General features: G+C 36.8%; 1 protein-coding gene across 5 annotated transcripts in view; it reads left to right on the plus strand.

The window, feature by feature from the left end:
• efr3a (EFR3 homolog A) overlaps nt 1-15,813 on the plus strand; it is a 62,251-nt gene that overhangs the window by 29,753 nt on the left and 16,685 nt on the right. For 3 of the 5 annotated variants that reach the window (XM_079818859.1, XM_079818861.1, XM_079818860.1), the window contains exons 6-10: nt 1,165-1,286; nt 4,253-4,402; nt 7,483-7,587; nt 14,477-14,555; nt 14,684-14,819. In XM_079818859.1, coding sequence (XP_079674985.1) covers nt 1,165-1,286; nt 4,253-4,402; nt 7,483-7,587; nt 14,477-14,555; nt 14,684-14,819 — 592 coding nt within the window. Of the gene's footprint in view, nt 1-1,164; nt 1,287-4,252; nt 4,403-7,482; nt 7,588-14,476; nt 14,556-14,683; nt 14,820-15,639; nt 15,715-15,813 lie in introns of all 5 variants that reach the window. The other 2 variants (XM_079818857.1, XM_079818858.1) reach the window with 1 other exon arrangement.

Here is a 15,813-nt window from a genome sequence, read left to right on the forward strand (position 1 = left end):
GTTTTGTGCAGGGATTTGTTTGTTAAAATCCATTTTGTCACTGATGCAATTTATAAAATGAGACAAACCGCAGGAAATCGTTCCACAAACGTTAGTTCGTCTGTCCATGTAATTTTCAACCGATTTATGAATAAGAACAGAAAATTACCGTTTTACATCGCCCAATGGATATTGAACTTGCTTTGCCAGATCACAATTGGTTGGTGTATATACATGACAAACGGGCATTGGTGAATTGTGTAATATTTTTAAATATATATAATATATAGATTTGTAATTAAATCAACACATTAGCTCTGATTATGGATGAAAAAAAATATTGGTTTACTTTTTTTCCCGTAAGGACACACACTCTCTGAAAGGACCATATTTGGCTCGAGAGCCGCTTCCAAACAGTGGAAAATCAGCTGTCAATCAAAACGCACGCGACCCATAGCAACGCGTTACGGCAACGCCTCAACAGATATTGTCCGAATTTTGAGCCGTTCGTTACTATTGTATACATTGTCATGTTATAATAATCACATTTATTTAGTTTTATTGACCACGATATCATCATTGATATTTGTCTGAGAGGGGCACTTTTGATTCATTTTGAAAAAGGGCAGGGGCTCGAGCACCCAAAGCCCCCCCCTCTGCACGTGCCTGGCTACTGACAAGTTTCACAGACAAGGCTTAAACCTAATCCCAGACTAAAATGCATGTGCGAGTTGTTTTACCTAAAAGCAACTTGCACTGACATATCTTAAAATATGTCAGTGCCATTGTTTTGTCTCAAGATGCACACCAGTAATGTTTTTCTCTAAGGCACGTTTACAAAAGCTGCTTAAATGCCCTAATTTAACTAAGGCCTAATCCTGGCTTAACCTAAGCCCTGTCTGTGAAACCAGGTCTATAAATGTAAAATATGAACCCCCTGTTTATTTCTAACAGACAATGATTCACACATATGCACATGAGCACTCTTGCTCGTCTAACGAGATGTCACACTTGTCTGGCTGATAGCAGTAACTTCCTCTGCACATCAGGGAAAGGGAATATCACCATCACACTTTTGTGTGGGAGTGTTTTTGATTCTGTTATTGTGTGAGAGAGCAAAAGATTTGCCTTGGTTTTGTGTTTTTCAGACATAATCATTCTGAGTATGTGTCTGATTCCTTGTAGTTTGTGAAGTTCGCAAACATTGAGGAGGATACGCCCTCTTACCATCGCAGATACGACTTTTTCGTCTCGCAGTTCAGTGCCATGTGTCATTCCACACATGAGGAACCCGAAACTCGCAGCAGGTGTGTGCTGTCATGTGTCTGTCTGTGGTTGTATTATGTTGGGCTGTCAATAAATGAAAAAATTTAAATAAAATAAAAAACTATAATAATATAATATAATTAGTGCTGGACAATCGATCAATTGCATCCAAAATAAAAGTTTATGTGTAAAATAAAAAATGTGTGTGCACTGTGTATAATTATTATGTATATATAAATACACACTCCTTCATGTATATATTTAATAAATATTTGCATGTATATACTGTGTATATATTTACACTGAACAAAATTATAAACGCAACACTTTTGTTTTTCCCCCATTTTTCATGAGCTGAAGATTTTTTCTATATACACAAGGCCTATTTATCTCAAATATTGTTCACAAATCTGTCTAAATCTGTGTTAGTGAGCACTTCTCCTTTGCCGAGATAATCCATCCACCTCACAGGTGTGGCATATCAAGATGCTGATTAGACCGCATGATTATTGCACAGGTGTGCCTTAGGCTGGCCACAATAAAAGGCCACTCTAAGGCGCATTTAGCTGTATACGTAAAAATGTTGTTCCGTATCAACGTTTCATCCATACGGATCCGACGTTTTGGGAGCGGGAAACTGATATTTTCTGAAACTGGGTCCTAGAGTGGATATATCTGAAAACGACACCCTTGCGTTTCGTGTGTACAGCCAATCCATATATTTTGTGAAACGGTGATGTCATCACACCACGTCCCGCATGGGTAAAGACTAGAAGGGATACAACTACGGGCACTGGGCATGCGCACATCAATATTGCGTCATTTAATCACTGTATTTGCATTATTGTAAGGGTAGGTTTAGGGTTGGGGTGGGTGTATGCGTTAATAAAACACATCTGGTAAGTAGCAAATGTATTTATTGTTATTTTATTGTGAGATTTTGCCTCACTTCCTACCATTGCTGTACCCCTTCTAGCCACAACTCTTCTTCTCCGTTTTTAGTGTATTTCTGTGGCAGAATTACAGCGCCAAATACTGGCCTTCAGGTTTCAGTGCTCTCGTGTGTACGCAGATATTCCTTGAAACAAGGGGGAAAAAAGATCGGATGGGGAAAGCTCTGGCTTCGTGTGGACGGGGCCTAAAATGTGCAGTTTTATCACTCAGCACAATGCCACAGATGTCGCAAGTTTTGAGGGAAGGTGCAATTGGCATGCTGAATGCAGGAATGTCCACAAGAGCTGTTGCCCGTGAATTGAATGATAATTTCGCTACCATAGCCGTCTCCAAAGGAGTTTCAGAGAATTTGACAGTACATCCAACCGGCCTCACAACCGCAGACCACGTGTAACCAGACCAGCCCAGGACCTCCGCATCCAGCATCTTCACTTCCAAAATCGTCTGAGACCAACCACCCGGACAGCTGCTGCAACAATCGGTTTGCGTAACCAAAGAATTTCTGTACAAACTGTCATAAACCGTCTCAGGGAAGCTCATCTGCATGCTCGTCGTCCTCATCGGGGTCTCGACCTGACTGCAGTTCGTCGTCGTAACCGACTTGAATGGGCAAATGCTCACATTCGATGGCGTCTGGCACTTTGGAGAGGTGTTCTCTTCACGGATGAATCCCGGTTTTCACTGTACAGGGCAGATGGCAGACAGCATGTATGGCGTCTTGTGGGTGAGAGGTTTGCTGATGTCAAACTTTGTGGATCGAGTGGCCCATGGTGACGGTAGGGTTATGGTATGGGCAGGCGTATGTTATGGACAACGAACACAGGTGCATTTTATTGATGGCATTTTGAATGCACAGAGATGCCGTGACGAGATCCTGTGGCCCATTGTTGTGCCATTCACCCACGACCATCACCTCGTGTTGCAGCATGATAATGCATGGCCCCATGTTGCAGATATCTGTACACAATTCCTGGAAGCTGAAAACATCCTGCCAACATACTCACTGGACATGTCACCCATTGAGCATGTTTGGGATGCTCTGGATCGGCGTATACGACAGCGTGTTCCAGTTCCTGCCAATATCCAGAAACTTAACACAGCCATTGAAGACGAGTGGACCAACATGCCACAGGCCACAATCAACAACCTGATCAACTCTATGTGAAGGAGATGTGTTGCACTGCGTGAGGCAAATCGTGGTCACACCAGATACTGACTGGTTTTTGTACCCCCCAATACAGTAAAACGCACATTTTAGAGTGGCCTTTTATTGTGGCCAGCCTAAGGCTCACCTGTACAATATTCATGCTGTCTAATAAGCATCTTGATATGCCACACCTGTGAGGTGGATGGATTATGTCCGCAAAAGAGAAGTGCTCACTAACACAGATTTAGACGAATTTGTGAACAATATTTGAGAGAAATAGGCCTTTTGTGTACATAGAAAAAGTCTTAGCTCTTTGATATATATATTCAAAGAGAAAACTGTTCTTTTAAATTGTAATATTAAATTAAATTGTAATTTCCCAATATTACTATTTTTATTGTATTATTTATCAAATAAATATAGCCGTGGTGAGCAGAATAGACTTCTTTCCTAAACATTTAACAAACTTTTGAACAATGCGAGTGTATGTGTGTGTTTGTATGTCTGTGTGTGTATGTGTGTATATGTATATATATGTATATATATATGTATATATATATATATATATATATATATATATATATATATATATATATATATATATATATATATATATATATATATATATAATATATATATATAATATTATTTATTATTATTATTAAGAAAGAAAAACAAAAGATATGTAACACAGTTTTCAACCACCAGCCCAAAATAGTCCATATGTGGCTTAGCATCCAAAAAGTCTAGCATCATTTATTTCCAGATGCCAATTGCCTTGATGTTGTGTTAATTAACGCAGTCAAACTTTTGGGACCATTATAAGTTGACTTTGGCAGTCCTGATCTAATGAGTGCGTTATTTATTGCAACTTTATTTAGTGTGTTTAACGTGTTCCGGCTGTAGGATCCGTGTAGCAGGCATTAAGGGTCTCCAGGGTGTCGTCAGAAAGACTGTGAATGATGAACTCCAGGCAATCATCTGGGAACCTCAACACATGGATAAACTCATCCCCTCCATGCTGTTCAACATGCAAGATAATGAGGACTCCGAGAGGTAGGTACACACACACACACACACACACACACAGGCATTGAGTTTCCATGTTTTATGGGGACTTTTCATAGACCTAATCATTTTTATACTGTACAAACTATATATTCTATCCCCTAACTCTACCCCTAAACACAACCCTCACAGAAAATGTTCTGCATTTTTATATTTAAAAAAAACAAAACATAATTTATGATTTAAGAGCTGTTTTCCTCATGGGGACCAAAACATGTCCCCACAATGTCAAAGATTTCTGTTATTTCCATCCTTGTGGCAATGTTGGGAAAACCTTGAACCACACAAACACAAATCATTTGCATTACATTTACTTTTATCCAAAGCGACTTACAAATGAGGAGAGCAATAGAAGCAATCATGGCAACAATATGATGTGACTAGTCCCAGTTAGTCTAGCACAGTACACGTAGCAAGGTTTTTTTTTAATAGATACATAGAATAGTACGTGTTAGTATTAATGGGTCAAGTCTTGACACAAAAGATGCATCTTCAGCCAAAATCATTTCATTTTGTGTTCTGTAACACTGAATAGCACCACCAAACACAGAGAGGCAGGGAGGAAGAGAGATTTTCTTGATAAGAGAGCCTTGGAGGTCCACATGTAGAGGGCAATCAAGGATATCTGATTCCTTTAAAGCTATGTGTGTGTGTGTGTTTGTGTGAGAATAAAACGTGAGTGTGCCTCAGATAAGGGCTCCTGTGTGCACAGAATATTTAAGTTTAATTGCCTGTTTGTGTTTATGCGTACAGAAACATCAATCGTTCCCCTCTACCCTATAATCAGGAGCTGAAATCCGATCTAGTGTATCGATCGGTGATTAAGGTTGCAAACACAAAACAGGGCTACACTTGATTGACGTGTGTAAGCTGGGCAGGAATGACACCTGACCTGCTAATGTCACAGAGGACTCTCTTCTCATCTGAAAGCTTATCTCTCAGAATAAATTAAAAGCGCCTTTGAAATGTTTAATTCAATTCATTATTTACAGCAATTACTTTCTTGATGCATTCAATTATAAAGAGGATGTTCACAAATTGCATAATCTACTATACTATTCATACTGACTTACTACATTAGTTAAAATTTAAAGTATATGACTAGTGCATATTGATCAGGGTGCTCTGTCCCACAATACAATCTGCTGGACATGTCCAAAATTGTATTATTGATGTTAACCACGATTTGAAGACTTTTCCTTGACTCTTTATTTATCATTTCTACACAAAAATTGGTTCAAATGCAAGTCGGGTGGATTCTGATTGTCAGTATTTTTCGTACATAAGCTAGAAAAAAAATCACTCTGAAAATGATTCCAACGATATTGTTCTTTTGTTTTGATATCGTTATAGCTGTGGTGTGGACTTGCCTATTCTCATATAATTAGAATGATTATTAAACCTTTATAGCTATAGTTATCGTTAAGGCTACACGATTTGGGGGATTTTTCTAATAAAATTAGGATTTAAAATGCGATTAAAAAAGAGATTTACTTGTTCTTGTTTGTAGGGCTGCACAATTTGGCCTAAGATTTTGAGACATATATCAGTATGATTATAAAATAATAATAATGATAATAACACCTATTACTAATGTAATATTCACTGTAAAATAAAGAAAAGGTATTTTATTTTAGAAAAATAATATAATGGTCATTTTATTTTGCAGCACAACACAGTTTCAAACATTTTTTTTTGCTCACTATTTTACGAATTATTGGGGGGGGGGGGGGTAGCAGGAAATATAAAGTATATACTGTGAAAGTAAGCTGTATGCTAGTATTTAAAGGGGTCATGAATTGAGAAATCAACTTTCCCTTTTGATATATAAAAGGTCATGGTAATATAAGAATATTATGTAAGTTTCAGAGCTGAAAACTTCCTTGTTAGTCCAAGAAAAGCCTCTATTGACAGCTGGCTCAGCATACGCTTGTTCTGGGAATGTCCCTCCCTGTGACGTCAGAGTTTGGTGAAACACCGCCTTAACCGAAGAAGACGAACGCCTGATTCTCTAGCCCCGCCCATCGATTTGTGCATGGCATGTTATAGATAAATAACCTAGGCCTACGTGGAGCTAAACCGGATCGAACTTCCTAGCAATAAACATGCTGCATAAACTTCATTTGGATTCCAATATTCTGAATGCATGGATGAACTTTTTTTTTAATGAATAAAAACCATCTCACATCTCACAGTGAGGCTTGCGCGTGCGTGCGTGCGCGCGCGTGTGTGTGTGTGTGTGTGTGTGTGTGTGTGTGTTTGTGTGTGTGTGTGTGTGTTTGTGATGCACGGTTTGCGGTTATATCCACCGATCGGGCGGGCCAAGTAATAAAAAATTACATTCCAATTAATTGAGGGTGGATGAGAGATAAATCATTGTGTTTGTTTGACAAAGACATTTTGCAAGCCCTGTGGGCGAATCATTCCGGTTGCCGTTTCCCCAAAACAATTATAATCATTATAATATGCAAAGCTTATCCAATCATAGCAGTGGACGTTTACTTCCAAGTATTCAGTGCGGTACGCGCATAAAAACCGAGCGCTCCATGAGAGAGGCTCAAAACCAGGGTAGAAAATAGCCTATTTATTATTCATTATGATGTTTTTCAATGTAAAAACAACACGGACGTCAGAAGTTGACCTCAGGCAACATTATAAACTAATTTAAAAAGCCAGTTCATGACCCCTTTAACATAGCCACCTTTTGCTTTTGCAGTGCTTTAATGTACTGGACTCTGATTAGGTTGGATATGTGACTATTATTGGCTCCAGAAAACACATAGACACAGCTAATGTGTGTGTGCCTGCAGAGTTGTGTGGTTATTTCAGCTTTTCAAGGTCGTCAGATTCTGTTAATTGCTTTCCATGGGCTGTCGGTGAGCTGAAGGGGCAAAGAGTGAGTGTGTGTATGTGTGTAGGAGTGACAGAGAGGTGGCTGGGTCTTTTCCTCACAGGTCTTTAATGCATCATTTAACACACTTGTGTATTTGACATCAGAATGCATAGCGTAAAACCACACACTGTAAATGACAGAGTTTAGTACATGTGTATGTCTCTCTCTTTTTCAGGGCTGGAGAGGAAAATCCGGCCTCATTGGCGGAGAGTTGCTTTCGAGAGTTGCTGGGTCGCGCTGCTTACGGCAACATGAACAATGCAGTGCGCCCTGTACTGGTGTAAGTACCATTGCCATGGCTTTACTGTAGCTGTGTAGGTACCATTATTATTCAGTGATATTGTTTGAATAGTCTCTTATTACAGTAAAATGAACAAGCCAAGCTTTGACTTTAAGGCTGTTGTTTTATTACTGGGCTCGTTGCGGTGGTAACGTCACATTGTGATCAGGGTCCCTTAACACAAAAATTTGCCGTAATTTTTTTAATGCACACATCTAGACCATGGAGCTATTTGGACATTGCTAGTGCAGTTGAAAGATAATTTTTATAATCCAATATATCATGGGATTTACTGTAATAGGCTTTGATTTAGTTTAGATTTTAGTGAAATTTTATACTGGTTCTGATCATTTTATTACCACTAGTTGTAGCACGGAATAAACAATACAACTTGCTAAAATGTATCATGTCTCATGTAAACACTCGATCAGTGTTTCAACCGTGGAAAGATGTCAATAAAACAGCTTGTGAACTATATAACGCAACGTTATATTTACCTCATGAAAGACATTCAGTGTCCATACCTTGTTAGTTAGCTAGAAAAACTAACTTTAGAGAGGAGCATTTTGAGCATTTATTATTAATATTACATATTCAGTATAGTTTTACTTACTATTGTCATGATTTAGTTTGAATAAATCTGTCATGAAAACGTTGAAACCTGAATACGTTTTTATTACAGCCATCATTTAAATGTCTACATTTCAATGACAAATTGGAGTAGAAACATAATTATGTCTTAAGCAGATATAAAAACTGCCTTATGTGCGATTTGCATGTTTATATACAACTCTTTGAGTGTTGCATATTAAATAAATGTATTAAATATATAAAAAAAAAAAAAAAATGTTCATTTCGGTGCTTTAGCCTAATGAAAAACATTTCGGTTTTGGCGTTTCAGAAAAAAATAATAATTTTGGTGCATCAGTAAATTTAGTTTTATGGTTATTTTTGTGCTTTGGAAACCTATAGGATCATGTCAGCTCCTTCATAATGCTTTTACATGCCCTAACACACTTGGTTTTCTGTGTGAATATTAAATTCCATAATCAATGTATTTATTTTTTTTAATCTAAAGTCATGCATTGATGCATTAGTCACCCAATAAATGTAAGCTTTTATGCTTCACAATTCGTAATTCGCAAAATATTGGTATTGTACCATTAAACCTGTGATATTCCTTGTATCCCTATAACACACACACACAAGCGCACAGGCTAAAATATGTGTGGCCCTTTCAGCTTTTCAAGCATGTCAGTTTCCATTAATCGCTTTTCAGGGTTGACCGTGAGCAGGGATTGCAAGAGAAAATTGAAAGCCTGCAACACAATGATAACATTTTCAAAATGATCAAGTGTTTTATGAGTTCAGCGAGCCCTATAGTCTTAAATATGCAGCGCATACCCGTACGCAAAGGGTGCACGGAGACACGCAGATGTCTTCAGACAAGCACACGGCGCGGCGTTAGCCTGCGAGCTCAGGTGTCCAGACGCTGATGCTGCTGTCAGCTGCTCGTCTGCTTCCTCTCGCGCTGTGGACATGATGGGATTCATTCATTCCAGTCTCAACACAAACATCATGCAGAAAATGCAAGCAGCGCCCAGATGGCTCTGTTTTGTATTAAAGGAATGGTTGTGATCTGAATCCAGCTGTTCTGAGCTTGATTTATGGGTTAAATGGGTTACAGATGCAAATAGGTGTCTCTGTTTGCACACCGACTCTGAAGCCCTAGTGACTTTCCTGTCATATCGACACTTGGTATTGCCATTCATATTGGCTTTCCTTGATTTCACATCCTCAGAATTAGTGTAACATTTTAAGTATTTCATAATTTCATTGAGACTTTTGGGATCTAATCAACATTGCAACAGAATCAACAATAGCGTTATTATTTATTCAATAATAGCTTTAATGCAACAAAAAAAAAGTTAATGAAATGAAACAAAAACAATTAAATTAATTATAAATTAAATTAAATAAAGCAAAAAAATATTTGATTTGATTTCGATTCACAAGCTTCTTATTCAAATTAGTTTCAATCTTAATTCATATCAAGTACAGTACATGGCAAAAATTACTATTGCTGTAAACTATAGTTATGGTATATTACTATAATTAGTCAATGCATATAATATTAAAGGTTAAATTGAAACTGGTTTGTATACAAACATTTAAATTGGTAAATTGCATTGATATACCATTTTACTTTATGAAAAGTAAAATGACCATACTTGGGTTTTCCCATTCAATACAATGCATCTATACACTGGATCTAATTTGCATATTGATGTGTTCTTGGTGCAACATGTAATGAAAAAAGAAGTGTAATAATGGGAGTAATAATTGGCGACATTTTCATAATAATATCTAATATTTCATAGGAATATTGATGTGTAATTTCTTTCCCTATTCACTTATGTCTCCAAAATGCCTGATAAACGCGATTTAAGTCCTGGCATCCACTACAGTGGACATTTATGAAAGCAATGCCCTGTTTTGTAACAGAAAGTCATATTTTGATTAGAAACCCCATAACATTTTCCTGAGATTTTCAATTTGACAATTTGAAAATTATATTTTTTATTATCATTTAAATCAGATTAATCATATTTCCATAAGAGTGCTAAACATTAATGTCAGCCGTTTTTAAAGACCATGAAGAAGTTGTTGTCCTGATGAAACCTCTAAACATTTGGTATCTCTGCAAAGCCCCGAATGTGCTCTTTACAGGACATCCAGACTTAAAACTGGGACATGTATGATGTCAGAGAAATTCACTAAAATATAATGTCCACTACAGTGGACAAAAGTCTATTCGTGGGTCCCAGGTGGATATAGTGCATATATTTAGCCAAATGCTCCTCTCTAGAGTTTATTTTTCTAGCTGACCTTGATTTCAAGATTTAATAAAGTTAAAAGGATTAAGCTTGATTTTGTATTCGGGTATTACTTTATTATACATCACTGCATAATAATGTTACATATTTAAATATATTTTTTGCCAAATTATAAATAGCCAAATATTAGCTATTGATTTTTCCCCCCGGCCGTACAAAAATAATTAAGGAAATAACCATATTTTAATTTATCAGAGTGCTAAATTAAATAAGCTACATGGACGGATGATGTTAGATTAAAAAGGCACGCATCATTTTCCAGTGTGTCTGTGTCTGTCTGGATCTAGATTTCTGTACATCCCCTATGTCAGTGAAAATTGTTCATCTCACTGCAAATTAATTAAGCAAAGTTTCATTTTACAAATTGCATGCATGATAAAATGTGCAAAAATGCTGTCTGCTCATTTTAATTAAATTGGACACGCAGCAAAAGCCATCTGTATTACACAAGTAGACAGTACACAATGAATGCAGTATTGATTATTCTTATGCAGCTAGAATTAGTTTAGCAGTATTAAATATTGAAGTACAACTATATATTATAAATTAATAGATCTCTTTATCAAAAGAAGCCTGTAGCTGAAATTTCAGCCTCTTTGTGAATGCACATCCGTCAAATTCATTACTCGTTCGGTATCATGCTTAATGCCTCTTAACTATAGTAAGATCTCTGTAGCTTGGTCCTCTTGTGGCTTATTACTTGAATGTCTCATATATCATATTAGAGCTGTTTTTTTCCTCCATTAGCACTAATGTTCCCCTGTTTCATGCAGCGCACATCCCAGGCAAGTGTAGAGGAACATTTGAAGTCATTTCCAGGTCATTTTATAAGCGAGGGAATGGTCTAATGATGACTATTTCATTATGACGCAGAGGTTGATGCAATAAAACCACAAAAAGGTTTTATAATGCCCTGAAATGTGAATTAAACTGTCTATATTTGAAAATTTGTTTATTAGAATTTCTATATACATTACCAGACAATAATTAAGAATATAGATTAAGAATAATTAAGGATTATGTCACATAATCCTTCGGAAATCATTAAAATAGGCTGATTTGCTGCTCAAGAAACATTTAAACATTTATTATTATTATTATTATCATCAATATTTTTTGTGTAAACTGATACTCTACCATTAAAAAGTTTGGGGTAAGACTTTTTTGAAGAAGAAGAAGAAGAAGAAGAAGAAGGACATAAATTATATTTTTTTTATTCAGCAAGGACAATAAATTGATTAAAGTGACATTAAAGACATAATAAAAAATAAATGAACATATCATGGTTTACACAAAAATATTAAGCAGCAACAACTCTTTTCAACGTTGCTAATAAAAATAACCATTATTAATATTTGAGCACCAGTAACAAATGATAAAATGGAGCACGAAATCATCATATTAGAATGATTTCTGAAGGATCATTTGACACTGAAGACTGGAGTAATGACGCTGAAAATTCAGCTTTGACATTACAGGAATAAATTACATTTTAAAATATATTAAAATAGAAAACAGTTCTTTTAAATTGTAATAATATTTCACAACAATATTACTGTTTTACTGTTTTTTTTATCAAATAAATGCAGGCTGGTGAGCATAAGAAGCTTCTTTCAAAAACATAATAAAATCTTAATTATTTGAAACCTTTGAACAGTAGTGTGACATGGTAAAAAGTCACTTTGTCCAATCAAATTAGAGCATATGAGCTAGGAATATTAGCATTTCTGTGTTGTAAGTGTAAGAATAAATGCTCTACCATAGGTCTGTATATGTGAATGTCGGTCTGTCGGTGAGTTTAATGGAGGCTGAAGGTGAAACTTTAGATTCAGAGCTGAAGATGAGCTGCTTTGACTTTGGCGTTGTGTGTAAATGAGCAGCTCTCGGTTTGACTGCTGCGACCCGGTCTCCATCTGTAGCTTATTAGCACACAATTCAGACACATGCAGCCGTATGCAGTGTGCGTGTATGGTGTATGTGCAGACACTCTCAGGGCTCATTAATGAGACCGTTTTGGCTCATCTCAGTCATTGGCCAATTAGCGCTGAGTGAGATGTCTGTAAAAAGAGAATATCAAAGCACTGAGGGGCTCTCGAGCACGTCTCTTTCTCTATCACACTCCCTCACCTTCTCCATCACATCTCTCCGTTTCTCGTCTCGCTCTTTCTCTAACGCTCTGCCTCTCCTGATTAAACTGTTTTGCTGTGTGCTCTGTATTTATTCAACTTGTGTGAGGTTTTGAGGGAATGTTGAGCTCCAGGGTAGATATCTGTACCTCTGATAACGCGCAAAGCTGGTGTTCGCCCGAGACAGACAGCGAGAGCTTTTTTTTTTTTTTTTGGGTGGAGGGGGATTTCAGGCGTTCTAAAAATAGCTCTCATCGGATGGGGGGTGAGATCAGATTGACGTTACCATGGCGACAGCAGGAAGGGAGAGGATGGTGGCATAGAGGTTTTAGAGTTAGATCAGACTGCGGAAAAGAGGAGAGATAAAGGTGTAGAAATAGGATTTGTGTTGCGGCGCAGGAATGCTCAAGTTTTCCGCATCACAGCTGTTGTTGAGTGGAACAGCCGTGCTCGATATGCCAGAATCAACTCCAAACACTTGTATTAAACGTAGTCGTCTGTGGCCTTGACAAGTTGTGATAGTCTTTTCTTCCTTATTGTATCATACACTATCATACACGAAAAAGTCGCTGTTTGGATTTAAATAGGCAAATGCATAAGAGTCAATGACTGGATCTTTATTGCAGTGATTATTATGTGTCTAGCATGTTTGGCAGCAGTTCTTCTAACCCTAATTGATGGAGTGTGTAGCTTTTCATTTCTTAAACAACCATGTAGGAAGACACATCATGGCCATATTCCAGGATGACAATGTCAGGATTCATCAGGCTCATGAAGGATCATTTTCACACATGAATTGGCACCTCTGAGTCCAGACCTTAAATTCATTGAAAGTCTTTGGGATGTGCTGGAGGAGACTTTACAGAGTGCTCGACTCTTGCATTGTCAATACAAGATCTTGTCCAAAATTTGATGCACCTCTTGATGGAAATAACAATCCCAACATTTATTTCTATCAAGAAGTGCATACATTTTTGACCCATGAGGTGCGACTATCAGTGTATATATTAGTGAGACGGCTTCTCGACAAGAAAAAATGTAGAGCAGGACTTGATTTTGTCCATCGGTAATTGATCGGATCGTTGTGGTTTGCTGTGATCTCATGTGAGTGAGCACCAGTACTTCCCTACTATATAGGTGACATGAAAATGACAACATGACGAATGTAGTACATCCGTATTACATTCATACTACAACACATTCGTACTATTCGTAAACTGGAGATTTTTGGTAAAAGTTGTTTGGATATTATTCTTAAATGGGCTGGAATAAATTGGGATATTGAAGAAAAGCTGTAGATAAAAAGCTCTACAAAGAAATTGTCCAATTACACAGCTGCATGATTAAAAACGGCAGAGACTGAGTCTAAATTCAGGGGTGACAATGTTTAATCTAATTGCAGTAGAGGAAAAAAAGCTTTGTTTTTGGTCTTCTTTTGGGAGATTCATTAAAAGTTTTGAAAAAGATAAAAATACCACTTGTTTTATCTCTGGGTACCTTGTGTCACTCTTATAAAAGACGATATTTTAACATATTTTTGGATAGTTTCCATAATGTTGCATAAAAAAACATCACACAAATCCTACATAGAAAAGCATCCTTTGTGTATGGCAAAGGGTCAGTAGCATTTTTAAAGCAAAGCTTAGCTAAGGGTCAATTTTGCTGGTTTAAATGTGTGAATTTTTACAGAACTGAGACAACACTTCACCATTATTGGTAGCTGAAAATATTATCATATTATCCTAAATCTTTGATAAACACAGACGGGATGCATGTCATTGTGAATAAAATTATGCATGACTATTTAGGTAAATATGCTGTCTTATAAGTGGCCATAGTGTAAAAAACAGCATTGTTTTCCTATAGGCATTTAGACAACCATCGTCTGTGGGACCCGAACGATTTTGCTGTTTCCTGTTTCAGGATAATCATGTACTCTATACAGGTACAGTGAACAGATTCAACCTTCATCTCTTTGTGTTAATCCCGTGTGACATTTGGAGCTTTTAATGATTATGAAAAGTAAATTAAATTCACTTCTACAGCATGTTTTATGAAGTGTGTCTGTTTCAGGCACAACATTCTCACCACGTGATCCAGCAAGTGTTGTCTCACCTTGACACCCACAGTAAGAACACCCCACGTTTGAGGGCAGGTATCGTTCAGGTGCTGCTGGAGACGGTTGCCATAGCAGCCAAGGGCTCCATCGGTAAGAGTACTGACACGCATACCGTTTACATGACAGTTTTCAACTAAAAACATAAATCATAAAGCTTTTTGAGTCTGAGCGATAAGACTTAAAACAGCTAAAAAATATACAAACTGAGGACTTGATTTGATTTGAAATAGTAAGTAATCATCCTAGCATCTTGGGAGTTTTTTATTCACAAAATGTATAAATCTACTTTTACATTTTATGTTTTTTTTTTTTTTTAAGTATCTTCTGCTCACCAAGGCTATCTTTATTTGATCAAAAATACAGTAATACTGTAAAATATTATGATATAAATAAAAGTCTTTTCATGTTATATTTTTAAATGTAATTTATTCCTTTGATGCTAAGCTGAATTTTCAGCGTCCTTACTCCTGTCTTTAGTGTCACATGATCCTTCAGAAATCATTTTAATATGCTGATTTGCTGCAATTTTCTCAATGAAATTTCATAAGGACAGCATTTTTGTTTGAAATGAAAATCTGTTTTAGTATTATAAATGTCTTTAATTTTGATCAATGTGTCCATGCTGAATACAAGTATTCATTAACATCTTACTAACCCCAAACTTTTGAATGTTAAACTCTGTGTGTTGTTGATTTATTCAAATTATTGTCGTTATTCAGATGATTATTTTGTTATTCTGTTTGTTCTTTTGCTTATGTGTCAGTCACTACAACTACAAACAGATGCCAAAAATATCAAACTACTGCTCACATTTCCCCTTTTCCATCTCGTCATCTCTCTGGTGTTCATTCCTTCATTGTCTTTTTTCTTTATTCCGTCTCTCCTTTCTGAAATCTGTTTTCTCTCACAGGTCATATTGCTCCTAACCCAAACAATGCTTACACGTTTCTCAGTCCCATCTCTTCACCACCCAATCTGTGGTTGGGTATGTTAACAAACACGGCTGTGACCCAATCAAAACCTTCAGGCAGTCACTAAATTGGGCACATGTATGCTAACCTAGTGAACTGTTTAGGGTTCCGTC

The sequence above is a fragment of the Gobio gobio genome (genome assembly GCF_949357685.1).
Source record: "Gobio gobio genome assembly, chromosome: 6".
Taxonomy (NCBI): Eukaryota; Metazoa; Chordata; class Actinopteri; order Cypriniformes; family Gobionidae; genus Gobio; species Gobio gobio.